Source organism: Neomonachus schauinslandi, chromosome 1, assembly GCF_002201575.2.
Source record: "Neomonachus schauinslandi chromosome 1, ASM220157v2, whole genome shotgun sequence".
NCBI classification, from domain to species: Eukaryota; Metazoa; Chordata; class Mammalia; order Carnivora; family Phocidae; genus Neomonachus; species Neomonachus schauinslandi.
Window position 1 is genome coordinate 121,354,103 of NC_058403.1, and position 27,331 is coordinate 121,381,433.

At 42.9% G+C, this 27,331-nt stretch overlaps 1 protein-coding gene and 1 pseudogene across 1 annotated transcript; one reads left to right on the forward strand and one right to left on the reverse strand.

The window, feature by feature from the left end:
• The first annotated feature begins 12,238 nt into the window (after nt 1–12,238).
• On the forward strand, nt 12,239–16,653 carry A4GNT (alpha-1,4-N-acetylglucosaminyltransferase). Its single transcript, XM_021678755.1, has 2 exons — nt 12,239–12,649; nt 16,039–16,653. The coding sequence occupies exons 1-2, from the start codon at nt 12,239–12,241 to the stop codon at nt 16,651–16,653; spliced, it is 1,026 nt and encodes a 341-aa protein (XP_021534430.1).
• A 7,654-nt stretch (nt 16,654–24,307) lies between these two features.
• On the reverse strand, nt 24,308–25,105 carry LOC110570722 (annotated as a pseudogene).
• Nucleotides 25,106–27,331: the final 2,226 nt, after the last annotated feature.

Genomic DNA, 27,331 nt, shown 5'->3' on the forward strand with positions numbered 1-27,331 from the left:
AAATCAGAGAAGGGAGCAGTCCTTCGATATCTACACAGATTAAGACCTGCTTAAAAAGCCAGAGGAGGGCGCCTGGGTGGCTCAGTTGGTTAGGCGACTGCCTTCGGCTCAGGTCATGATCCTGGAGTCCCGGGATCGAGTCCCGCATCGGGCTCCCTGCTCAGCGGGGAGTCTGCTTCTCCCTCTGACCCTCCCCCCCTCATGTGCTCTCTCTCTCCTCTCATCCTCTCTCTCAAATAAATAAATAAAATCTTTAAAAAAAAAAAGCCAGAGGAATTTAAGAACTACAGGTATAGGAAGAGAACAATTGACCAGTGCAAGAAAAGAGAAAACTCCAAGACAGATATATGAGGGCACAGATGGTGACTTGCTATGTGACAGTGTTGGTGTCACAACCTCATGGAGGAAGAATGAACTGTTTTGTAGATGATGTTGAGGAAACTGGTTCACTATAGGGAAAAAAAGAAAAATCAGTCTTCACATCTCACCATGAACAAACAAATGCATGAATAAACTTAATGTGAGCTATGAAATTATAAAGAAAAAAAAATTGTAGGAGAATATCTTTGTGACTTAGGAATGAGGAAGGTCTTCTTCAATAACACTTCCCAAACACAAATCATTCAGCAGAATAACTGTTGTGTTTATTGCATTAAAATAAGAATATTTCTTAGATAGAGGACACCAAAGACAAAATAATCCAGATGACATATTGGGAAAAGATAGTTGCGGTGTTTAAAACCAACATGAGTCTAATATCTAGATTTGTAAGGAATGGGTATATTTATAAGAAAAAGGCAAAGAACCCAACAGAAAAATGAGCAAAGCACACGAGAAAGCAATTTACAGAAGAGGAAAACAAACAGCTAACATATGTAAAGAGATGCTCAACTCATTAGTTATCAAAGAAGTGCAAGTTAAAGCAACAGGGAGACACCACACGGGAACACTGGTGAACTGCTGACGGCCTAGTAATTGGTCACCAGCCCAGAACTGGCATGATGGGCACATGCGTGGGATGGCTATGGTGGCAAAGATAGAGACCACGCATTGGTCCAACAGCATTAATCCCCACTTCCCAAGACTGATCTAGCTAGTGCTGCCTCTGAACGTCCAACTTGTTAGCAACAGAGATCAACACTGAGTCCTTGATTTCACACTTTTGAGGAGACTAACTGGCTGTTGGGTGCCCAGTTGGTTGACTACATCAGGTCCTCCCATTGAAAGAGCCAATGGTTCATCCCCATAGGAATGCCTACTCCAGATATGAGTTTGCCTTTCTTGCCTGCAAATCTTCAGTCACAGCACTCTCTGGGGTTATGGAATGCTTGATGCACAAGTATGGAATCTCATCCAGCGCAGTATTTGACCAGGGGACTCAACAGTGAGGGAGGTGCAGGGGTGGGTCCATGACTGTGGGATCACTGGTTGCATCACATAGTGCATCATCCAGAGGGAGCTTTCTGGAACAGTCTTCTAAAGGTGCAGCTGAAGTGCTAGCTTGGAAAAACACTGAAAGAATGGGGTGCCATCTTCCAAAACAGGATATAATTATATCAATCCAGAGACCAGTATGTGGTGCTCTGTTCTCAAGAAGAAGATTCCACGGATCCAGGAATCAAGGGATATATAGAGGAATGGCCCCACTGCCCACCACTCCTAATGACCTATCAGAGGATTTTGTGCTGTCAGTGCGACTCTGGGCTCTTCAGTGTTGGAGGTTCTGACCCCAAATAGAACAGATTCTTGCCAGGTGATAAAAGCAAGGGTGTCACCGAATTATGAGCTGCTGTAAGGCACTGAACTTCCTGTGCCCAGGAACTAGCAAGTGAAAGGAGCAGTTATGCTGGTGGAGATAATCGACCCTGCTCAGCAGGAGGAGGTCTGGCTGCTTCTACACACTAGGAGCAGGACGGAATACGGTATGTCTGGAACCTAGGGGATCTACTTTGAGGACCCCTGGTCCTCTTTTGCCCTATTGTAACTGTGAGCAGACACATGCTGCAACCCTGAACTGAGAAAGGGTATGATTATCAAGGACTCAGGGACTAGAAGGTTGTGAGTTGCACAACTGGCTAAACTACCAGCATGTGATAAGGTGCAGCTGAAGTGCTAGCCCTTTGGGGGTGAAGGGAATTCCGGATGGATGTTGGAGGAGGGAATGGATGAGTTGTAGCCCTGAGGTCAACTACAGTGACAGCGGCTGTGTGGTTCATCCTTCTAACCTCCTTCTTTTTTTTTTTTAAAAGACTCTTTTTTTTTTTTTTTAAAGATTTTATTTATTTATTTGACAGAGAGAGAGATAGCAAGAGCAGGAACACAAGCAGGGGGAGCGGGAGAGGGAGAAGCAGGGTTCCCACCAAGCAGGGAGCCCAATGTGGGACTCGATCCCAGGACCCTGGGATCATGACCTGAGCCGAAGGCAGACGTTTAACGACTGAGCCACCCAGGTACCCTCTAACCTCCGTCTTAGTAGTTTCCCTCGGGAAGAAAGGCCCCTGGGAAACATGGAAGCACTGCTCCCTGAAACTATGTGGAGAAGTAGATCTGTACAGCTCAAGGGTACACTGGCAGCCATGAGGATGTGCCTCAAGGACACCCAACCAGAGGATGCCTAAGTGACCAAAGGATCAGCTACTGCTCTGTGAAATGCATCGCTGAGCTGTGCTTAGGCGACTCTTCTGTGGGCTTCTAGTGACTGATATAGCAAGAATCCGGAGTAGACCCGTTCCTGGGAGATACAGCCCTCCTCTAACGGCTGACTGGTTTGAGGACTCTGATGGCCCTGCTGAACCTGCCATGTAGACAAGGACAACTGTCAACAAGGTGGCTCAGGACACTTCCACCCAAGCTTCTCAGACTCCCACTGGGATTTTCCAGCTTTCTAGCCTCATACAGCAACCTTCTTATTTTCTCTCACACAGGCATTTCTGCTAATAAAAATTCTTGTATAATTAATCTGGTCCTGTGTCTGCTTTTTGGAGGACCTGAACTGACACAGCTTGTACAGGAGGGGTAAGGAAGGGAAGAGTGAAGAATGACCCCTTGATTTCCTGATTTGGGTACAGGGTGCATGGTGAAGCTGGTAGGCCCTGAGATAAGGGAGACCAGGAGGCTCCATTTACGGAAAGAAAGCATAACAAGAGGACAAACAAGAGGTGTGTGGAAGGACAAAAGGAAGGGAAGGCAGAGAGGTCTCAGGTAAGGAGGACAATTACACCCATTATGGGTTTCTATTGCAAATGAAGTTGTCCTTTCCCCCACTGGAGGCCTGGGTTCAATCCTTCAAATCTTAAGACAAGTTCCAAACTCACCGATGGCTCAAAAATAGATTCTTATGAAATATATGAAAGGAAATCAGAGAAAACTTACTATGGGGTTTCTTTCCAGTCATTTGGGCTGCTATCACAAAACACTGTAGACCTGTGGCTTAATCAGCAGACATTTGCTGTTCACAGTTCTGGAGGCTGGGAAGTCCAAGATCACGGTGCAGGTTGGGTTCCTGGTGAGGATCCTTTTCCTGGTTTATATCTTGCCTTCATCACATGGTTTTTCCTTGGTACATGCTCAGGGAGAGAGAGATCTCATCTTCTTCTTAAAGGATGCCAACTTCCGCCTGGGTGGCTCAGTTGGTTAAGCGACTGCCTTCGGCTCAGGTCATGATCCTGGAGTCCCTGGATCGAGTCCCGCATCGGGCCCCCTGCTCGGCAGGGAGTCTGCTTCTCCCTCTGACCCTCCCCCCTCTCATGTGCTCTCTCTCTCATTAAAAAAAAAAAAAAAAAAAAGGATGCCAACTTCATAACCTCATTTAAACCTAATTCCCTCTGAAAGACCCCACCTCCAAAATCCATCACAGGGGGATTAAGGCTTTAACATAAGAATTTTGGTACTGGTGGGGGCGGGGCACAAACATTCAGTCTATAACAGTTTCTTTCAGCCAAATTGGGAAGTGCTGATTCTCATGGCCACTCAATCATTATAAAGTTCCTGTGCCATGTGGACACTTGGCACAGGTGGCTCCAAAGATGTTCCCAAATCCTTGTAGGAAGAAGAAATGAAATACTGACTTACAGGGTGTAATAGCAAAGTGCCTTCAGTCTTCCACCCTCGGCCTGGTCCACTGTTTGCTGTGGGCTTCTTGCAGATTCTGTTCTTTAGCTTGAAATTCTGGTGTTTGGGGCACAACTGTTTCACTGAGAACAATTATTTTCTCTCATCTCCCTGCCTTTATCCCCATCTCTTCTTTTACTTGCAAGTACAGTTTTAAAAAGGGGGGAAGTGACGTGTAGATACAGTAATTTCCAGAACAAACCCAGACACACATGCTTGATGGCTACGTAAAATTTTGTCAACAGGAGCATATTTAACTGGTATGGCTGAATGGAGAACAAAGAGCAGTATTTCCAGAAACACAAAGCTAGAACAATTTTCTTAAACATGCAGAATAGTTCAAAATATTGCCCCGGGACAAGGGGATCTTACTCTGGCACGAACTCACTGATCTTTAGTAAAAACATTTTTTTTTCAAGATTTAATGTTGATAATGTCACTCTTTAATGTGCTTCAATGATTCTCCCATGGGTTCCCAAGTGTTAGGTTAATGGATCATTTCTCACTCTGCAGTGAACTGCCTCTGTCCAGCTATCTCCTCACTGTTCATATAAACCCAACACTCCAGTCTTTGTTCCAGCTTCAGAACAGTGGTGAAAGAAATTAACAACGTTGATAAGATACCACCATATTGATTTTGTCCTATTGATAGTTGAATGCTTTAACAAATTTATCAGTCCGACTTGATCAACAAATAAGTTAAAAACCGGAACTGTGGTCCCCACAGTTCCAAAGTAAATAGGACAAGTATTGTGGGCTTGCATATTTCCTTCTTACAGTCAATCAGAGTTCAAAGAAGCTACAGAATTGAGAAGTGTGCTTTCCACGTCTAATTCAATTCAACAAACATTTATTGTTAAAAATGCCTTTACCTTTTCCTTCTCAATACAGTGAGTCCTTTATGGCAGAGGGAGTTGAGGCTCAAACACGGAACTACTTACAGTTGAAGTTATCAGAAGTTATCCATAGGGCTAGAGTGTTGGGGAAATTTCTGCTGTAGTTCTGCGGTTTTCTTCCTGGTACTGCTTTTTATTTTTTATTTTATTTTATTTTTTTGGTACGAATTCCAAACATCCAAAGAATAGCATTGTAAAATCCAAAGAACACTGGACGCAGAGTTTTTTCTGTCCTGTTCATTTATTTGGGTCTATAGCAATCCACATTTCCTAAGGTCTTATTACTTAGCAGCAAGCACCAGGCTTCATAGTCCATGGGACTGACCAAGTAGGGCTTACATTGCAACAGGGGAAGTAAAAAATCTTTCACAAGTGGTAGAAACTCCTAGGAAAGTGGACACTACCTAGATGCCCACGTGACTGTCACCAGTGTATTCGGACCCATCCAGTCCTCAAAGGAAAATAGTTCTTTTGTACGTGTCTACTCAGATATCTACATTGGGGTCCTTAGGGGCTGCTTGGCTGGTTGGAGAAGGCCTGCGATTGTGTGGTGAAGATATTTTGATGAGTTTTGAACAGAGTTAATGTCACAAAGGGTCAAAGAGCAAGGACATTCCTGATGTGACACGTAGGAGAAGCTATGGTTAGGTGGCATCCAGGTAAAGGGACTGCTGCAAGCCATGACCCCAGGGTTCAGGGTCTCCTGAAGTCCACCCTTGAGCCTCTGGTTAGGAGCTGCTGCTGGGGCATCTGACCACAGACACAGAAGGTTAGCGTGGTCCAGCCAGAGAGAACAGAAAGGGGAGCAGAAGGAAGGAAAGGCAGTTCTGCTCTTGAGGGAAGAGGAAAGACTGAAGGGATGGATCTGGGGGCCCTGGGAGGTTTCTGAGAGAGTGGCTCAGGTGACAGGAGACCCCCTCAGAGGGACTTAGAAAGGACCTCACGCTGGGACCCTAAAAGACCCCCCCCCCACGTACCAGTGACCCACTGCTGGCTTCTGCACGTGACTCATCCCCTCTCACACAGGGCCGAGGATTTCCTTTTTCAAGGTTTACTGGGATATAGATTTTGTTCATCTGAGAACAACAACTTAATGTTTGTCATCAGGGAGTCCAAATGCCATCTACAGTCATCATGTTCTTTTTGTCTCTTCTTCGCTGTGGTGGACAGTGCGCGTTGCATCTTTGCCTTCCAGAGAGCTCTTTCACGCTCCCTGTGGGCCTGCAGTTAGTTATCTTCCAGAGTGCACGAGGGAGCCGAGGCTCCAGGCAGACTGGGGTATTTCCTGGTGCCCTCAGCCTGGGCTGGGTAGAGGCAAGACTCTAAGCTCAGTGTTCTTTCCATCATACCCTCTCCTTAGTTCTTGGGCAGGCAGGTCCTACTTTTTGTGCTTTAGGATTTCAGGGCATCACCAATGCATACTTTCATCCCTGGGACAAAGACCACCAACTACTTCTCTGTTCTCTGACTCGACCACTTGCTCAGTGATTTTGGCCTCTGTGCAAGCAGTTGGAAGGCATTAGGGTATGTGAGTACCTGAGACACGGGATGTATCTAGGAAAGTATCGCTCCCCCCAAACGGAGCCCTCTAGTTACCCCAGAGTGGGGAGCAGGAGCTCTGCTCTCCCCTCCCCTCTGCAAGGAAAGAAAACCAATCTATCCAATGCTAGGGAACTCTGGGAAGATGCCAAGCCATGCTGAACCTAGAATTCCTAGTTTCAGAGAATAAATTCAGTTGCAAAGGAAGAGGTGTGTGTGGAGACCCAAAGAGCTATCCTGGGGAGCCTTGGGCACATGGGAACAGGAAGCCATAGACGAGTGGGACCAGTTTACCTTCCTTGATGTAGAACCTGCTATGTCAGGATCCAAAGTCTGCTCAGGAGGGGACCTCCCTGTTCACACCAGAGCATCCAGGGGGAACTGTGGATACCTGATCGTGGCTGGGAGAAGGCTCTGGACTGAAGACAGGTGACTCCCTGAGCAAAGGATGGCTCCAAAGACGATTACTAAGTGCTCCTGTCTGGGGTGCTGGGGAGTGACACTGACTTGGGAGATGTGGGGACTGCCCCATCAGTGGAGGCTGATGAAGCTGACCTCCTGAGACTGACAGGCAGTTCGCACACCACAAGGGGGACCTCAGGGCAAAAGCGCCCTTCCTAAACCCAGGTCACTGAAATCAGGGAATCAATTCCCTTTCCAGATCACCAGGCCCTTGGACTACTGGGGTTTGTCCATTGCTTCTTTGTGGTGATGCTTTGCTTTTCTTTTCATTGAACCTTGTGTTTGCAAAGTTAGAATCAATTTATAGGGTTGTCTAGTGAGGAAACTTTCCCATGTCTCTGCCCATGATTTTGACTGAAGTGAACTGCCCAGGTGCACGATCTGCCGGTTCAATCAGTGAAGCCCCCAATTTGGCAGGGGGCACCAATAACCACAGAAGCACTCTGGGCTTCATTTGGCTTACTTGTTGCTGTAGCTTTTGGTATCTTTGGACAAAACTGGCCATGTTCTAATTGGAAAATGGAAAATGACTCATTAATGGATCCATAGATTATAATGGTACCTTATGATTAGATTTGTTTTGTAAAAGAGATATTTGGGAATTATGTCCTCTCCACAAATATTAGTGAAACAAAGGCTTAATTTTGGTGGCATCTTGTTTGTGTATATGTGTCCATATGTGTTATAAATGTGAGATATTTTCTCTACCTCCGGATGGCATTGCTAAAAATTAATTTGTGAAAGAGCTCTTTTTATTTGGCTTAAAGGCAAACACTTGTAAAAATTGGGCATTCTAAAACTCAGAAAGGTAAGAACTAATCCAAATGTTTTTCAAGTTCATGTGATCTGGGATAATCTTTGATAAATTAAAATTCAAGTTTGTTGGTTTAATTAAAATAGACAGGGTTGCTGGAAGGGAGAGAGGTGGGGGCGATGGGGTAACTGGGCTATGGGCATGAAGGAGGGCATGTGATGTAATGAGCACTGGTTATTATATAAGACTGATGAATCACTGGCCTCTTCCTCTGAAACCAATAATACATTATATGCTAAATAAATAAATAAATAAAATAAAATAAGGCTCCTACCCTTCCAAAAAAAATAAAAATAAAATAAAAAAATAGACACGTCTTTAGAGTTGTCAACATTAAATTTAAAACTTTTATTTTACCAAGGTTCACTAAAGGTCAAATAAGCTTGTTATCTCTGTTGCAATTTGTCAGCAAAGATGATTTAAAATAATGGTTGATTTTGTCTGTCTCATGAAGTATTCATGTGTAATTGTTAAAAGCAAATAAGTTGAATAGTTTTTAAATAAGGTAAAATACTGAAATAGTAGTTACTAAACATAGGTTTATTTGCTTTTGCCTCTTATTACAGAGAAACTAAAGATAAATTTGGGTCTGTTTATAAACATGTATTATGCCTTATTGAAAATTGTACTATGAAAAAACACATTTTGGGCGCCTGGGTGGCTCAGTTGGTTAAGCGACAGCCTTCGGCTCAGGTCATGATCCTGGAGTCCCTGGATCGAGTCCCGCATCGGGTTCCCTGCTCGGCAGGGAGCCTGCTTCTCCCTCTGACCCTCTCCCCTCTCATGTGCTCTCTGTCTCTCTCATTCTCTCTGTCTCAGATAAATAAATAAAATCTTTAAAAAAAAAAAACAAAAAAACCCCACATTTTTAGAAATTATGAAATATATCCATAAATTGGCCAGTTTAAAAAATTCTGATGTAACAGACAGCTCCTAATTGGTTACTACTTAGTTTTCTTTTTTTTAAAGATTTTATTTATTTATTTGAGAGAGAGAGAGCACATGAGAGGGGGGAGGGTCAGAGGGAGAAGCAGGCTCCCTGCCGAGCAGGGAGCCCAATGCGGGACTCGATCCAGGGACTCGATCCAGGGACTCCAGGATCATGACCTGAGCCGAAGGCAGTCGCTTAACCAACTGAGCCACCCAGGCGCCCTGGTTACTACTTAGTTTTCACTAGAGACTGAGGTTTTTAAGAATTAAAATTCTGATAAATGTGATTGAGACTGTTGGAAATAATATGGAAAGCAACTCTGTAGGTAGGAAAGTGAGAGATACATCTTGTATAAAGAATGAGGACACATTTTTGTTGAGGAAAAAAAATAATTTAGTCCTGAAATGAGACTGGTTGTTTAGAGAGGAAAACGTTAGGACAAAGTCTAAATGGAAAAAGAAAGTTATAAAAGGTTCGTGAAGAATGGGTAAAAAAGATGTGGTCCCTATATACAATGGAATACTACTCAGCTATCAGAGAGGATGAATACCCAACTTTTACATCAACATGGATGGGACTGGAGGAGATTATGCTAAGTGAAATAAGCCAAGCAGAGAAAGTCAATTATCATATGATTTCACTTATTTGTGGAACATAAGGAATAGCATGGAGGACATTAGGAGAAGGAAGGGAAAAATGAAGGGGGGGAATCGGAGGGAGACACGAACCATGAGAGACTATGGACTCCGAGAAACAAACTGAGGGTTTTAGAGGGGAGGGGGATGGGGGGATGTGTATTAAGGAGGGCACGTATTGAATGCAGCACTGGGTGTTATACGCAAACAATGAATCATGGAACACTACATCAAAAACTAATGATGTACTGTATGGTGACTAACATAACATAATAAAATTAAATTAAATTAAAAAAATAAAAGGCTCGTGAAGGAGAATCTTTGGAAAGTAATTTTATACATGGTCAAGACTAAGATTGGAATGAATGAATTTTAAAAGTGCACTAGTGTAAGATTGGAATTTGGTTTTTCTCTCAGTTAAAAAGACTAAGTTTTCGGGCACCTGGGTGGCTCAGTTGGTTAAGCGACAGCCTTCGGCTCAGGTCATGATACTGGAGTCCCTGGATCGAGTCCCGCATCGGGCTCCCTGCTCGGCAGGGAGCCTGCTTCTCCCTCTGACCCTCCCCCCTCTCATGTGCTCTCTCTCTCTCATTCTCTCTGTCTCAAATAAATAAATAAAATCTTAAAAAAAAAAGACTAAGTTTTCTTGGAGTGTTGGTCTGCTCTTGATAAGAAATTATGAGCAAAGTTTTTTTTTTCTTTTTCTGCCCAGAAAAAACAAAGATGTTTTGTCTTCATCAATTTTTTTTTGATTACTTAAGAAAATTAAAACTTCTCAATATTAAAAGAGCTAAATTTTGTTAACAACTATGTATGCTGTATTTGCTTTTAGAATCTCTTAAGGCCACCTTTGTTAAACAGATTAATTAAGGTTTTCTTTTTTTGGATTAATTATGTTTTAGATTTTGTAATGATCTGTAATCTTATTTAGGCATGTGCGTTAGAAATCTCTGAGGTTTTTAACAAACTTCTCCCAAATTCAAATTCTAAATGGAGTCTTTTTGAGTAATTAGAGTTGTTTATTTGGTATGTTAAGTTACATGGGAAGCATTGTCAAACAAATGATGATAAACCTTCTTAAGTTACATTGTGTGGGTAAATGCTATAACTGTTGCAAAAATTATATAAAAAATTCCTAAAGCTTTAATATGTCCTGGTATAATGTCATCACTTGCAATTCTACTTATGGAAATGTTGTGTGTCACAAAAATAACCAAATTTCCTTGTCAGCTGCATTCTGATACACTCCCATCAGACTTTCAACCACGGCCATTTTTGAGTTTTTTTGTCATTGACAGTTATTGTCCTGATGCTCTTGCAAATGTGTTTCGGCCTCAAGGAGACTCATGAAAAGGACTTTTGATAAACACAGGTCTCTGATATCTTTAAGATCATAAAACTAAACTGGGTAAGAATCTCTAGAACTAATGGAAAAACTGCATTCAAACAGAACAAGAATGAATAACATGAGACTAAGTGAATTGAAAAAGATGATTATAGGTTTTATGAGTCTTGTTTAAACATTGCTCGTTCTCTAATGTTTGCTCTTTCAGATTTAAGGAAACCTTTTCTCTTAAGGTATCTATGAGTTAATAGGAATTTGATAAAATATTTCTTTGTAAGCAAATAAAAACAATTATCTTTTCTCCCTATCTGAACCCTCCAGAATTCAGAAACCCTGAGTATTCTTTCTCTCATGGCAATTATAGTCATTTACATAAATCCAATGAGAATCTGTTCTCCTTGTAACAGGACACCATTGAAAACATTGGCTGTATTACCAAGGCTTTAACTGGAACGTCATATTTGAGAAACACATGCGTAGACTCAGATATGACTGGAGAGCTTTAAGGAGTGAAGGTGGCTTTATGGAGTCAATAAAGCCCCTTGGAAATACTGGCCTGATACCTTGCTTATAGAGTTCCCAGGAGCCTTACCATGTGAGTAAAGAATGTCACTTCCTGGCAGGTACAGGAACCTCAGGATATTTTGGGGACCACAGGAAGAGAGGAATTCCCCCAAATCTCCAGGTATTGTAGGTGAGTCTGATGGCACGTATTTGGCTTGGCTTCTGGCCTTGAGAGGCTATTAAAAGTTCAATGTGAAATTCCTAGTAAAAAGTTCCAGCAAAAGCAGATTTTTTTAAAAAACCCATATGGTCAATCATTATTCTTGCTGTAAATTAATTAGGCCAAATTTGTTAAAAATGGACTTTTTTTTCCCAAATGAATTAGTTTTAATTTGGCTATCTTTGACAGAAATGAGGGTGCTTTTAGGGAGAAAAATTAAATTGCAACAACACACCACTGTAGATGTTAGATTCTAGTTCTGATTAATTGACTTCAAATGTTTGTTGTGTGCCTATAAAATTGGGCCAGATCCTGAGTCCTTCTGGTTTCCTCAAATACCTGGCTATGACTCTCCAAAGAAGGTTTTTAAGTTTCTCCCATTCTCTTGACTTGGAAACCCTGAGAACCAAAAATGTCCGTTTCCCTGAAGCCCTGCAAACTGAAGCTAGACAACCTGGGGCAAACTTCAGAAAACTTTCTACCATAGCTCATGTAGTGATGTTCTCCATGCCTGTTGCTTTCTGGGCCACTCAAAAGGATGAATGATTATTTTCCTGTTTTGAATCGTCCTCAGATTCCTCAGATAAACCCTAGTGAATGCATTTTTCTTTTTACTATTACTGTACTTGATTTGATCCTATTTTTTTTTTTTTTTTGAGGATATCCTCAGGGTGATATTCATGGCTCATTTTCTTGTGTGCCATCTTTATCAGGTGTTGTGAGTGTATTTTTGTAATGAGTTGTGTTGCTTTAAAGGAGCGGGCCAGGAGAGAGACGTAGACATGCTGAAGGAGCTCCAGCATTCCCTGTTGGTCGTCCTGTTGCTTGTCTGTGTCTTCTTCTACCAGCTGAATGTGAAGTCCCGCTGTCTCTTCTCCTGCCTTCCTCCCCAAAAGTCCCAGCAGGACCTGGAAACCCTCCTGGGCCATGGGCGCGGCATTGTGTTCATAGAGACCTCGGAGAGAATGGAGCCAACTCCGCTGGTCTCTTGTGCTGTGGAGTCTGCTGCCAAGATTTACCCTGGGCAACCCGTGGCATTCTTCATGAAGGGTCTCTACGATACCACACGGCTGCCCTCAAACAGCACTTACCCAGGCTTTTCCCTCCTCTCAGCAATAGACAATGTTTTCTTCTTCCCTTTGGATATGAAAAGGCTGTTTGAAGACACACCGTTGCTTTCATGGTACACTCGCGTAAGTATTCAGAGAATCTTAGGAGGTCAGCGTTGGGAGGGACCGCAGAAAAGGGGTCCCATCTGCTCATTTTGTGGATAGGTAAACTGAACACAAGGACTCAGTGTCAGAGATGGGACTAGAACCCAGATCCTGGTCTTCTTTCTACAGCGTTGAGTCCTGATTCAAATAAACAGGAGAGACTTAAGTTAGGTTCATCTCGAGCCTCGTGTCTTATGCCTCCAGCTTTATTTCTTAGGAATAAGGTTTCTTTTGAGACTATTCTTAACTGAATGAGTTTCTAGATCCTTTCTGGGGGTATAACCACTTATTTTTCATTTATTTAAACCCACCTATGTTAATTTTTTTTGCATCTGAGTGGGAACCTAGGCAATATTTAATTTGAAAATGATATGAATAGAAAATTCGTGAAGGATCAGGCAGAGAGTGCTGCTATATGAGATCGGATTATATTAAGATATGACCAAGAAACTCCTGGAGCTCTTGAGAATTTTGTAATCTTCATCTTAGTAACATAGCATAATAAGGAAATAATATTTCAATTAAATATTTCTCTCACAGAGGACCCACGATTGGATAATTCTTAAGGAAATTACAGTAGAACCACTCAATAACTTCACTATGAAGGCGTTAGCTGTGACATCTTATGAAGACTACAATGCAATATGGAATAAATACACTTACGTTATAATGTTAACTGTAATTGTTTTAGCTATGTGCCCCCCCCCAATCTACGTGGAAGAAAACAACCTGAAGAAAATAACACAACACACGGTAATAGTAGGTGTTTTTGTGTGATTGGATTAGGAGTGCATTTAGTGATGAGAATATGTTCATTTTATAAATAAAATTATTTTAAAAACTCCAAAATAATTTAAAAATTGACATCCAAATAATACCATTTGCTGGCCATGTAAAATCCTTTCTAAGTTCTAAGCGTAGGCTAGACCAAAAGGCAGCAAGCATTTTCTCTGTAAAGAGCCAGATTGTAAATCCTTTAGGCTTTGCAGGCCAAGAGACAATAGTGAGGCCACTATGCACCTTCTTGTGTTAGTTCCCTGTGGCTCCTGCAACAGAGGACCTCACACCGGGTGACCTAAACATTGGTTCTCTTACGGTTATGGAGGCCACAAGGCCCGAATCCATTTCCCTGGGTGGATGTCACGGTGCTGGCAGGGGCCCAGTTCCCAGGGAGACGCTAGGGAAAAATCTTTCCTGTGAAGATCTGCACATCCTCTTTTCCTCTGTGTGTGTGTGTGTGTGTGTGTGTGTGTGTGTGAACTTTCCCTCTACATCTGTCTTTAAACGATACTTGTGATAGCATTTAGGGCTCATCAGGACAACCTGGAATAATCTCCCCATCTCAAGATCCTTAATGTAATCACATCTGCAAAGACCCCTTTTCCACGTGTGGTGACATTTATACGTTCCAGGCTCTCGGGCCTGAGGTCTTTGAGTGGCCATTACTCCGTCTACGGTCCTGCGGGGAGGACACACTAGCACCTAGGTTCTGCCAGCTAGAGGCATTTCTGGACTAAGTGACAGGCCTGAGGGGGCGGTGGCTAGTTGTACCCTTGGCCCCATGGGACTTCTAGATCCTAGTGTGCCCATCTCTTCTCCTGAAGAGCCTGGAGCTCTCAAATTGAGGCTCATCAGGAGGTAATGGATCAGCTCACCATACTGAGATTTCACCTGCAGCTGCCCGCACAGGGTCCCCAACAAATAGGCAGCGACCAGCACGAGCCCCTGGGAGGCAGTAGGGCAGGCCACGGGCCAGGGATGCAGACCCTGGTAGTGGAGGGGGCCCCCTGGAGGGGACACGCTGGAGAGGTCCCTGTCACTCTCAGGGCTAGCCTGCTAGAGGGTGTTCCAGGAGGACTAAACAAGCAGTGTGTTGGCCTACTTTCCCCACACCTGGGCTAGTGAACATTAGCTTAACTGTGCTTTGCTCCTTGGACAAATAAATCTCTGCTCCGATTGTCTTGGAAGATGCTGCGTACTATACGCCACCACCCTTTTTTTCCCATCGCAGACTAATCATGTACATGAGGAGATGAAAGTTTCTGTAGTTTTGAACTAAAGAAACGTTAATTTTATCCAACCCAGCATTTTCCAAACTTATTTGAGCATGGACGCCTCTTTCGGTAAGACATAAATGTTTTCTTGGAGCTAATGTTCCATAGGGCATAGGTCCTCTGAGCTGTATGTCAATTTTACAGTGTTGAGTTTTAGGAACAAGGTGGGCCCTGGGACACATCTGACCACTTCAACAGCCTTTCCTAACTTGTCTCTGTGCTTCTGCCCTTGCCACCTCCCAAGTGCCGTCCCTGTCGGTTTTCCACATAGCAGCCAGCATGACCTTTTTAAGACTAAGTCAGATCACATCACTCCTTTCTTCCAAACCTTCCAAATAATTTCAGTCTTCACCCCAGCCTATGTGATCTGCCCTCCCTCTCCACCCATCCCTCTCTGTCCTCATCTCCTATCCCTCTCCTTCACTACTCTGCTTCGGCCACGCTGCTTCCTTTCTGTTCCTGCACACAGAGAGTGTGCTCGTAGCTCAGGGCCCTTGCACTTGCTGTCCTTCTACCTAGAACCCTCTTCTCTGAGATATCGGCATGGTTCACTCATCAACTTCATTCAGGCTTCTATTGGAAGCCAAGATAAGATAGGGCTCCATTCTGCCCCCTTCACAGTCCCCTTATCCAGCTTTTTTTCCTGTGCAGTCCTTATGAACACCCAACATATTATATATTGATTTGTTTATTGTCTATCTCCAACCAGTAGGGATTTTTATCTGTTTACTGCTATCTCCTTAGCAACTATAACAGAGCTTGGCACATAGAAAGTAGGCCTTCCATGAATATTATCAAAGGAATTAACTAGTGAAAGAAGACATACATGCATTTTAAGAGCCTTCTACCAATTTCTCAAAGAGCATACATATTGATCTATTTACAGTTTCCTAGTGTATCTTTTCTTTATCAGTTTTTAGCATTTTTGGGACTCAAGAAATCCTTCACAGTTTCGTATTTGTGGTTAATGTACACCCTGCTGAAAATGACTCAAAGTGTTTATTGTGAAATCCCTGCTGGGTTTCTTCTTTACCATTCCGCTGCTTCAATTTTTTTTTTTTTAAAGCAAATTCACAAAATCCTTAAAAGCTGCTAAAATCTTCCCGTTGTCACTGATTGCTATAAACTTTTCACTTGAAGGCAAATTTTTGGGTGGAGGTAAGTTTGGTAAATTTGCAAAATTGGGCTTTTGTGCAGTAGATTTTTGAGAAGCTGGCTTGCTTCCTTCTCCTCAGCCGCCCTGCGCTGGCCTCCCTTCGGGACACCTCGCCCTTTCCCGCTGCTACTATGGCTGATTTGCTCCTGTTTTCTCAGATCAACGCCAGCATGGAGAGAAACTGGCTCCACGTCAGCTCAGATGCGTGCCGCCTGGCCATCATCTGGAAGTATGGCGGCATCTACATGGATACTGATGTCATCTCCATCAGGCCCATCCCCGAGGAGAACTTTCTGGCTGCACAGTCTTCGCGGTACTCTAGTAACGGGGTGTTTGGGTTCCTCCCCCACCACCCCTTCCTGTGGGAGTGCATGGAAAACTTTGTTGAACACTACAATTCAGGAATTTGGGGCAATCAGGGTCCCAGTTTGATGACGAGGATGTTGAGACTGTGGTGCAAACTTGGAGACTTCCAGGAAGTGAGTGACCTCAGGTGTTTGAACTTGTCCTTCCTACACCCCCAGAGATTTTACCCCATCTCCTATCCGGAGTGGAGGCGCTACTATGAAGTCTGGGACAGAGACCTGGGCTTCAATGACTCCTACGCCCTGCATCTGTGGAACTACATGAACAAGGAAGGAAGGACTGTGGTCAGAGGAAGCAACACGCTGGTGGAGAACCTCTGCCGTAAGCACTGTCCTAGGACTTACAGGGACCTGATTCAAGGCCCAGAGGGCTCGGGCACTGGGACGCTGGGTCCAGGTAACAAATAGAGCCAGCACTGGGCTGCTGCTGCTGTGTTGTAGGACTGGACGCTTCCTGGAGTGGCAGCTTTCGGTTCATGCCCACGTTGCCTGGGGGGTGGGGACTTACCCGCATATCAGTCAGGATCAGCTTTCTCTGTCTGTAGTAGAAAAACCCCAAAGTTTACACACCACCCTCGGTGTGTAAAATAGAGAAGCTTCTTTCTCTCTCATGTAAAAGAAGTCTGAAGGTAGGTGATTTGACGGTGGTGGGGGTGGGTATGGTCACTGCGGTCATCGGGGACCTAGGTTTCTTGCATCTTTTTGTTTGTCATTTGCCATCCTTAGTGTCCACAGCCCATGGTCTATATGGTTGCTTGATCTCCAGCCCATTATGTCTGCATTTCTGGCAGCAGGAGGAAGGAAGGAGCAAGGTGTACCTCCTTTATTTTATGGAGACTTCCTACAAGGCCCTTATAAGGCTTGCCCCTACATCTCACTGGTCAGAGCGTACCTGCAAGAGAGGCTGAAAAATTTGAGGAAGAGAAAATGGGTGTTAGGAGAGGCAGCTAACAGTTTTGCTACTTGTTAAATTTACTTCTGTAAGATTAATTTTAGGACCTGTTAGAGAATTGACTGGGGAAAAAGAGACTTGATTTCTGGTCCTGATTTTGATGTTCATTAATGCATTCAGTCAGTGAGCATTAACTGAGTGCCTTTGGTGTGCCGAGCACTGATTTAGCTGCTGAAGATACAGCTGGATCAAGCAGACAATGTTCTGTCTTGGTCAATCTGGGCTGCAGGCACCAAGTATCATAGACTGGGTGGCATATAAACAAGAGAAATTTACTTCTCACCGTTCTGGAGGCTGGTAGTCTAAGATTAGGGTGAGGATCCTCTTCCGATGGCAGAGGGCACTTTTCTTGTTGAATCTTCATATAGTGGAAAGGGTCAAGGAAGATCTCTGGGGTCTCTTTTATAGAGGAACTGATCCCCCTCATGAGGGTTTCACCCTCATGACCTAATTACTTCCCAAAGGCCCCACCTCCTAATATCATCACATTGAGGAGTAGGATTTCAACATATGAATTTTGGGGGGACATGAACATTCAGCCCATTATAGGTCCCTCGTACTTATCCTAATGACTGGCCACATCCCCCTCTGATACCCTCTTGCTTTTCCCAGGGTGTTCTGCTGTTCCCTATCCTACCTCAATTGGCTCATAAAAGCAAATCACAAATTCTAATTTTTACAAACCACTTCCCCTTTAACGGTCACATAAAAATTTACCTCCTCTTTCCAGGAAGTGTGAGAATCAATATTTCTTCTACAAATATTCATCAACCAAGATTTTCTAGCACTTTCCTTTTGATAGTTGGCTTTACGGGAAAAATAGTTTCTATTTTTTCCAAATATAAAAATACGATGATTTTTCAAACTACATTCTCCAACCCCCCATCCCCTTTCATTTTGATATTTCCCCCTTTGGGAATCACTGCTCTGACAGTCTTATTAAAAATACTCACAAGTCATGTCTCCTGCCCAGCTTTATTTATGCCTGGCTACTTGCTCTGGATTCTTAGATATCTGATACCATGGTCAGATTTTGGGGCCTGCTGTTCCTTCTCACAGCTGAACCCCTGCTGGTTTTCAGCTCTCCTGATTGTCCCCTGAGGTGAGGATTTTCAGGGCCAGCCCTTTCAGGGAGGAAAGTCACACACATTGGATCTCATTTCTACATCTGGATAATACATGATAGATGGTTCTCCAACTAACATTGCCAAAGGTTTTGAAGGGGTAGGAATAGCTTTAATATTTCTTTCCTTTTTTTTTTAGAGAGAGAGAGAGAGAGAGTGTATGCGTACCCTTGAGAGCAGGATGGGGGTGGGAGGCAGAGGGGGAGGGAGAGGGAGAGGGAGAGAGAATCTTAAGCAGGCTCCATGCCCAGCGCAAGCCAGAGGTGGGGCTCAAACTCACGGCCCTGAGATCATGACCTGAGCTGAAATCAAGAGTCCGATGCTTAACCGACTGAGTCACCAGGGCGCCCCAGGAACAGTTTTAATGTTTCAAAAATATATGAGTTGTTTCATGATGGGACCAAATAGGTCAATCTGAATGTCATATATTTTTATGTGGGGCTGTGATTATATGAATTCATTGTGTTAATGCTGATAATTTGATGTTTATAGGGAGATTTACCTGACAGTAAAATGTCTCTGATTAATAAAATGTGGGAAATAAATTAATAATGTATTGCTTAAGAAGTACAGTTTGTTTCATAGAAAAGGGTATGTCAAGACGTGGTAGTGAGGGGGTTGGAGCAAAGGGTTAAAGCTGTGAGTAGTAAGAAGTGTGGGATTTCTGGGGCTCCAGATGGCCCTGGATTCCTTCTGGCCTTTTCTGTTAGTCTGTGCCACAATTATGCAACAATAGACTTTGGAAATAGGCCATGCTGGTGGCTTCTCTATATTAATTTTTTTCTTTTTCCAAATTCCACACTCATTCTTAGAATTTCAAACAACAAGATTGTATAGAGCAAAGGGTGAAAATGCCTCTTGTACCATGTCAAGTTTGGTATGTCTCTCTCTCTTTTTCTCTGCGTGTATAGCGTGCTATCGGTAAGAAGCTTTGGTCACAAGCCTTCCAAGTATTTCCAGCTAGCACCTTGTCTGCCCTGGCTCTTCCCTCCAGCACCCCCACAATGCAGCCAGTAAAGGGTTAAGACTGGCCCCAGCAGGCTGTCTAGTTTCCTGCTCTAGGGCTAGTGCCTGTGCAAGTCTAGTAGTTAAATATTTGAATATCACCCCTGAATTTCTCATATGAGTTTTTATTTTTTATTTCATTTTTTAAAGATTTTATTTATTTATTTGACAGAGAGAGAGACAGTGAGAGAGGGAACACAAGCAGGGGGAGTGGGAGAGGGAGAAGCAGGCTTCCCGCCGAGCAGGGAGCCCGATGTGGGGCTCGATCCCAGGACCCTGGGATCATGACCTGAGCTGAAGGGAGATGCTTAACCCACTGAGTCACCCAGGTGCCCCCTTATATGAGTTTTTAAAAAACATACTATTATGTCAGTTGTTTTTCACTTTAACAATATGTATTTTGGATACCTTTTTTCATTAGCACAACTTATTCTTCATAATGGTTGCAGAATGTTTCATTTTAGGATATATATCATAATCTATTTAATGAATACCCAACTGGTGGACATTTAAGTTGATTCTAATTCTAATAGTGCATGTAATGCTGTAGCAAAAGCTCTGATTCCTGCATTTTTGAGGACTTTACATTTTCATATGTGGTGCCAAATTATTAAAAAAAAAAGCTGTTTGAAATTGCCCATTTTCCCATCCTTCACCAATGCCAAAAATCTATTTATTTATTTTTATTTTTTAAAATTTTTATTAACATATAATGTATTATTTGTTTCAAGGGTACAGGTCTGTGATTCTTGAGTCTTACACAATTCACAGCATTCACCATTGCACATACCCTCCCCAGTGTCCATCACCCAGCCACCCCATCCCTCCCACCTCCCTCCACTCCAGCAGCCCTCAGTTTGTTTCCTGAGATTAGGATCTCTTATGGTCCGTCTCCCTCTCTGGTTTCGTCTTGTTTCATTATTTCCTCTCTTCCCCTATTATCCTCTGTCTTGTTTCTCAAATTCCACATATCAGTGAGATCATATGATAATTATCTTTCTTTGATTGACTTATTTTGCTTAGCATAATACCCTCTAGTTCCATCCACGTCATTGCAAATGGCATGATTTCATTTTTTTGATGGCTGCATAATGTTCCATTGTAAATACATACCACATCTTCTTTATCCATTCATTTGTCGATGGACATCTAGGCTCTTTCCATAGTTTGGCTATTGTGGACATTGCTGCTATAAACATTGGGGTGCACGTGCCTCTTCGGATCACTACATTTGTATCTTTGGAGTAAATACCCAGTAGTGCAATTGCTGGGTCGTAGGTAGCTCTATTTTCAACTTTTTGAGGAACCTCCATATTGTTTTCCAGAGTGGCTGCACCAGCTTGCATTCCCACCAATAGTGTAAGAGGGTTCCCCTTTCTCCGCATCCTCGCCAACATCTGTCATTTCCTGACTTCTTAATTTTAGCCATTCTGACTGGTGTGAGGTAGTATCTCATTGTGGTTTTGATTTGTATTTCCCTGATGCCAAGTGATGACGGGCACTTTTTCATATGTCTGTTGGCCATTTGGATGTCTTCTTTGGAGAAACCAGAGACAAAGAATCTGTACTCAAAAAACTATAGACTACTCATGAAAGAAATCGAGGAAGACACAAAGAAATGGAAAAATGTTCCATGCTCATGGATTGGAAGAACAAATATTGTGAAGATGTCAATGCTACCTAGAGCAATCTACACATTCAATGCAATTCCCATCAAAATACCATCCTCTTTTTTCAAAGAAATGGAACAAATAATCCTAAAATTTGTATGGAACCAGAAAAGACCCCGCATAGCCAGAGGAATGTTGAAAAAGAAAAACAAAGCTGGCGGCATCACAATTCCGGACTTCAAGCTCTATTACAAAGCTGTCATCATCAAGACAGTATGGTACTGGCACAAAAACAGACACATAGATCAATGGAACAGAATAGAGAGCCCAGAAATGGACCCTCAACTCTATGGTCAACTAATCTTTGACGAAGCAGGAAAGAATGTCCAATGGAAAAAAGACAATCTCTTCAACAAATGGTGTTGGGAAAATTGGACAGCCACATGCAGAAGAATGAAACTGGACCATTTCCTTACACCACACACAAAAATAGACTCAAAATGGATGAAAGACCTAAATGTGAGGCAGGAATCCATTAAAATCCTTGTGGAAAACACAGGTAGCAACCTCTTCAACTTCAGCCGCAGCAACTTCTTCCTAAAAACATCGCCAAAGGCAAGGGAAGCAAGGGCAAAAATGAACTATTGGGACTTCATCAAGATAAAAAGCTTTTGCACAGCAAAGGAAACAGTCAACAAAACCAAAAGACAGCCAACAGAATGGGAGAAGATATTTGCAAATGACATATCAGATAAAGGGCTAGGATCCAAAATCTGTAAAGAACTTATCAAACTCAACACCCAAAGAACAAATAATCTAATCAAGAAATGGGCAGAAGACAAAAATCTATTTAATTTTAACCAATACAATAGTTTTAAAAATGTATTTAATTGTTACATTAATTTTTGTGAGGCTTAGTGTTGCACATGCTTAATAATATATATTCTCTTAATCTGTGAATTACCTAATATATTTCGTCCTCTTTTCTATTGGGTTGTTTTTCTATTTCTTATTGACTTATAACCACCCTTTGTATATCAAGGTCACAAACATTTTTAATATTTTAGTTGCAGGTTTTTTTTCAGTTTGTCCCAGTCTGCCATGCCTCGGGTTTATTTCTAGACTCAGAGAGTGGGTCCTGGTTAGGCTGACTGTGCATTTTTCATTTTGCAGAAGAGAAAATCTTTTTCCTGAGAAAGGAGATCTCTTCTTAAGTGCATCAGTGTCTTTCAAAGAGATTTTTTTCAGGGAATGGGCTAGAGTGTAGATCGTGCCTAGGGAAGAGGTCCGCCCTCGGCATCAGCCAATTCTTGACATGTGAGAGTGCAGGCCTCTTGTCGCCAGATCCTTAGATTTTTCAAGAGAAATCAGCAAACCAGATTTTTATGTAAAATCTCCCTTTGACTATATACCTGTCTATACATCAGCACTGTGAAAACCCAACAATATACTTTTGACCTAAAATTACCTCATTTACCATGCATGGCCAGCATCTGGGAGATGCTGGGAGATCTGCCCCATACACCTCAGATGTCCTTCCGGAGGCTGGAGCTGGCTTCTGAGCTGTGATGCCAACAGCTGACAGCAGAGAGCACTCCTATTGTGGGCCGCCTAGGCTCTACAGCCCACCTTCAGTCAGCAGTCTGTCCCACTGTCTCCTGACACATCCCTAAGTGGAGGAAGGAGACACGCTGTGATGGTGTGTGTGCTGAGTCAGGGACTGGGTGTCTGTCCCTGGCTGAGGAAGGGGTGAGAGGCTACGGGGCCAGATGAAAACCATAGGTATTGAGAACCCACCCTTTTCTCCTCCCATCCAATAGTTATGGCCCAGCTGCTCATGGTGACAGTGATGTTCCCTGGACTAGCCATTTAGGGTCAGTCTCCTTCGGCATGTTCCTGCATCACGGACTATCTCCCTGTCCCCAGCGGTGCTGCCAACCCTTTTGTGTGCTGTGGCAGAGGTGGTACAGGAGAGTGGGACGGCTCCCCAGTGCTAGGTGACCTAGTCCATTATAAACCCGTGGTATCCTTTGGAATCTAGAACAGAGCCTGCACACAGTAGGCACTCGATAACTCTTGGCTGTACTGAATGTTGAAGTGTGGCCCAGTGAGGGAAGGATGTGGAGGTTCCGTGCGTGGGAAACCTTGGTCAGCTGAACATGGAATTACTGAACATTTGGAATTACTGACCAGGTAGATGAAGCTGTACGCCAAGTTCACTTTCTCACAACAACCCTGTAAAGGAGGGCACCCCATTTACAGATAGGGAAATTGAGGCTGCTGTAAATGACACATACAAACACACACAGGTCCTGTCAGAGCTACTTCCTGCACACTTTGGGGATACAGTGGGGAGAGAGCTGAGAAGCAAATGCTCCAAGCCCCCACAGATTTCACATTTGACTGAACTTGAGAGGACACATCACTGACTGCCAGGCCCCTGGAAATACTTCAGCTAAGTTGGTTCTCATAATGACCCTGCTAGATAGAGTTTATTTTTCCCATTTTATAGAAGGGTTAAGTGATTTTTTTCCAGGGTTACATAGTTTGGGAATGTGGAAATATAAAACGTATATTTTTAAAAATTTTAATTCCAGTAGAGTTAACATTCAGTGTTATATTAGTTTCAGGTGTACAATATAACGATTCAACAATTCTGTACATGACTCCGTGCTCATCACAAGTGCACTCCTTATCCCCTTCACCTATTTCACCCATCCCCCACCCACCTCCCCTCCGGTAACCATCAGTTTGTTCTCTATAGTTAAGAGTCTGTTTTTTGGTTTGATTCTTTCTCTCTCTTTTTCCTTTGCTCCTTTGTTTTGTTTCTTAAATTTCACATATGAGTGAAATCATATGGTATTTGTCTTTCTCTGACTGACTTATTTCTCTTGGCTTTGTACTCCCTAGCACCATCCATGTTGTTGCAAATGGCAAGACTTCATTCTTTTTTTTTTACTCCTAAGGCATTTATTTATTAAAACGTTCTCTGCCAAGATTTCACATTAGCTTAAAATTCAAATCAGTCTTTACATTTCTCTACTGAGGTTTCCACCTCAGTGTATCACATAAAAACACCTTCTCCAGCAATCAGTGTTACCAGCGTCCACATGGTGAGCCCCATGGTCAGCCTCTTTGTTCCCTAGGTGACCCAACTAGATGTTAATACTGCTCTGCTACAGGGTAAAAGCTCCTAACTCAAACTCATTGGAAAAGGGGTGAAATTTCTGCAAAGTGCACTTTAAGAAGAGGTACTGTTTGTTCATGAAAAGAAACCAGTGAGTCCTCTAAGAATAACAAAAGGGGGTATTTACAGTTAAGCACATGATTTGGAGTGAAGAATTCGGATGTTGCTCTGCTGGTCCAGGCCGTTAATACTTTTCTTGCTCCTCCTGTGGGCCCCCTTCATCAGGTATCACAAAGCCTTCATCTGTGGCATACAGAATGTCCATGATCCTCTGCAATACCAGGTTGTTTTCCCCCTTGTTCTCCTGGCAAATCAATTCAATGTTCCTTAGCTTTCCAAAGTAGAAATCTCTTTCTTTCTCCAAGTCTTCGATGGTAAATTTCAATATGTTGACCTGTTGCATCAATTCAGCTGCTTCGTCATCCCTGTTGCCCACACCAGGATTCTTTCGCACCACACCCGGGCCAGCCTTGGTTGCAGTAGTTCTGTGTGTTGCAATGGACCTCTGTGGAGCTGCGCTGCTAGAGCTGAGAGGTTTCTTCTGTTTGAGCTGGAGCAACAAGGGAGGGAGCCACTGCCATTTCTTGACCTTGTCTGGCAGCTACGGGGTCATAGTCTTTTCCATCATAGTTTGCATCAAAAAACTTCTTGAAGCACTGAACAAATTCAAAACTGTCCTGAAACTTTCCTTTTACTAATTTGTCCACAGAATTATTTTGTCAACACCCATTCTTTTAAAACCTGCTTGTAGTATTTTGAAGTTCTGGATGTATTCATGTTCTAGCTTAGCCTGGAATTTCACTTTCTTCAAGGCAATGGAGCCAGGGAACAGCATGTCCATAAACTGACAGTAGGCAGCCCCTGAGCACAACTGTTTGATGTTCGTCAGATTCAGCTGCAGAGACTCATTGATCCAGGCCAGCATGTCATGTCGACTTAGGTTATCACTGGTGACTGACGTTGAATATGTGTTCACTGCCATCTTCGGCCCTCGGTGGGACCGCGTCCACGGCCTGTGCCCGGCTTCGGTTCCGTCTTCATCTCGTTCAAAACCCAAGACTTCATTCTTTTTTATGGCTGAATAATATTCCATTGTAAGTGTATACCACCTCTTTATCCATTCATCTATCGATGGACACTTGGGCTGCTTCCATAATTTGGCTATTGTAAATAATACTGCAATAAACATAGAGATGTGTATGTATCCCTTTGAATTAGTGTTTTTGTATTTTTTAAGTAAATACCAGTAGTGTAATCATAGGGTAGTTCTATTTTTAACTTTTTGAGGAAGCTGCCTACTGTTATCCACTGTGGCTGCACCAGTTTGCATTCCCACCAAGAGTGCCAGAGGGTTCCTTTCTCTCCACATCCTCAACAATTGTTGTTTCTTGTGTTGTTGACTTTAGCCATTCTGAAAGGTGTGAGGTGATATCTCATTGTGGTTTTGATTTGCATCTCCCTGATGATGAATGATGTTGAACATCTTTTCATGTGTCTATTAGTCATCTGGATGTCTTCTTTGGAGAAATGTCTGTTCATGTCTTCTGCCTAGTTTTTGATTAGATTATTTGTTTTTAGGATGTTGAGTTGTATCAGTTCTTTATATATTTTGGATACTAACCCTTTATTGACTATGTCACAGGCAAATATCTTCTCCAATTCAGTAGGTTGCCTTTTAGTTTTATTGATTGTTTCCTTCACTGTGAAGAAGCTTTTTATTTTGATGTAATCCCAATAGTTTATTTTTGCTTTTGTTTTCCTTGCCACAGGAGACCTATCTAGAAAAATGTTACTACAGCTGATGTCAGAGAGATTGTTGCCTGTGCTCTCTTCCAGGATGTTAAGGCATCTTTGACTCTAAAGCCTTGACTCTTTGCTCCCCTCTGATAGGCGGCAGGAACTCCTGGAGTGAAAAGAGTGCCCTGGCCAGGAGAGGAGGAATAAGATTCCCCATCAGAGTAGATGGCTTACAGACATCCCTACTTGATCTTGGTCCTGGCCCCCGAGGTCTTTTTTTTTTTTCCATTTAAAAAATAGGGGTTTTATATATATATATATATATATATATATATATATATATATATCATAACATTTACCATTTTAACTATTTTCAAATGTACAATTCAGTGGCATTAAGTACATTCACATTGTTGCACAGCCAACACCACTCTTCTTCTCTAAAACTTTGCCATTGTCCCAGACTGAAACTCTGTACCCATTAAACAATAACTTCCTATTCCCTACAGTCCCCTCACCCTGCCCCAGCCCCTGGTAACCACTATTCCCCTTTCTGGAATATCTCTATGAATTTAACTATTCCAGTTACCTTGAATAAGTGGAATCACAACATTTCTCCTTTTGTATCTGGCTTATTTCACCTAGCATAATATTTCCAAGATTCATTCATATTGTGGCATGTATCAGTATTTCATTATTTTTAAAAATTTTTATTTATTTTAAAGAGAGAGAGAGAGAACGCCCAGGAGCGCATGAAGGGGGAGGAGCAGAGGCAGAGGGAGAAGCTGACTTCCTGCTGAGCAGGAAGCCCCAGGCGGTCTCCATCCGGGGACCCTGAGATCAAGACCTGAGCCAAAGGCAGCCACTTAACCGACTGAGCCATCCAGGTGCTCCAGTATTTCATTATGTTTTAAGACTGAATAATAGTTCATTGTATGTATGTAGCACATTGTTTTTATCCATTAATATACTGATGGACAGTTGGGTTGTTTACACCTTTTGACTATCGTGAATAGTGCTTTTATGAGCATGCATGTACAAATATCGGTTTTGGTCCCTGTTTTCGTTCTTTTGAGTATATACCTAGAAATGGAATTGCTGGATCGTATGGTAATTTTATTGTTAGTTTTTTGAGGAATCACCATTCTCTTTTTCACAGCAGCTGTACCACTTTATATTCCCATCTGCAATGCACAAGGGGTCCAGTTTCTCCACATCCTTCCAACACTTGTTCCCACACACTTCAGCTTTGGCCGCCCCAAGACACAGAGTGTGGCAGATTGAGACTGGAGTGGGAGGAAGGCCTTTAAAAAAAAATCCCAGAAATCTGGGTCTCCGTAAATCTGGCTAGGGCTCAGGCACCAGTATCAGGAGAGAAAGAGTTCTTTGGTCCTGGGTTTCAGAGCTGGATCCACAGGGCAAGCTAGCAGGTTGGGGGTTGTGGGGTTGCTTGCCTTAAGCACCAGCTCTG

What these genes read in the sequence shown, in the direction of transcription:
- A4GNT (XM_021678755.1), top strand. Translation starts at nt 12,239, where the DNA reads ATGCTGAAGGAGCTCCAGCATTCCCTGTTGGTCGTCCTGTTGCTTGTC. An exon ending in TGCTTTCATGGTACACTCGC is followed by an intron (nt 12,650 to 16,038) that starts GTAAGTATTCAG and finishes CTGTTTTCTCAG; the next exon opens with ATCAACGCCAGCATGGAGAG.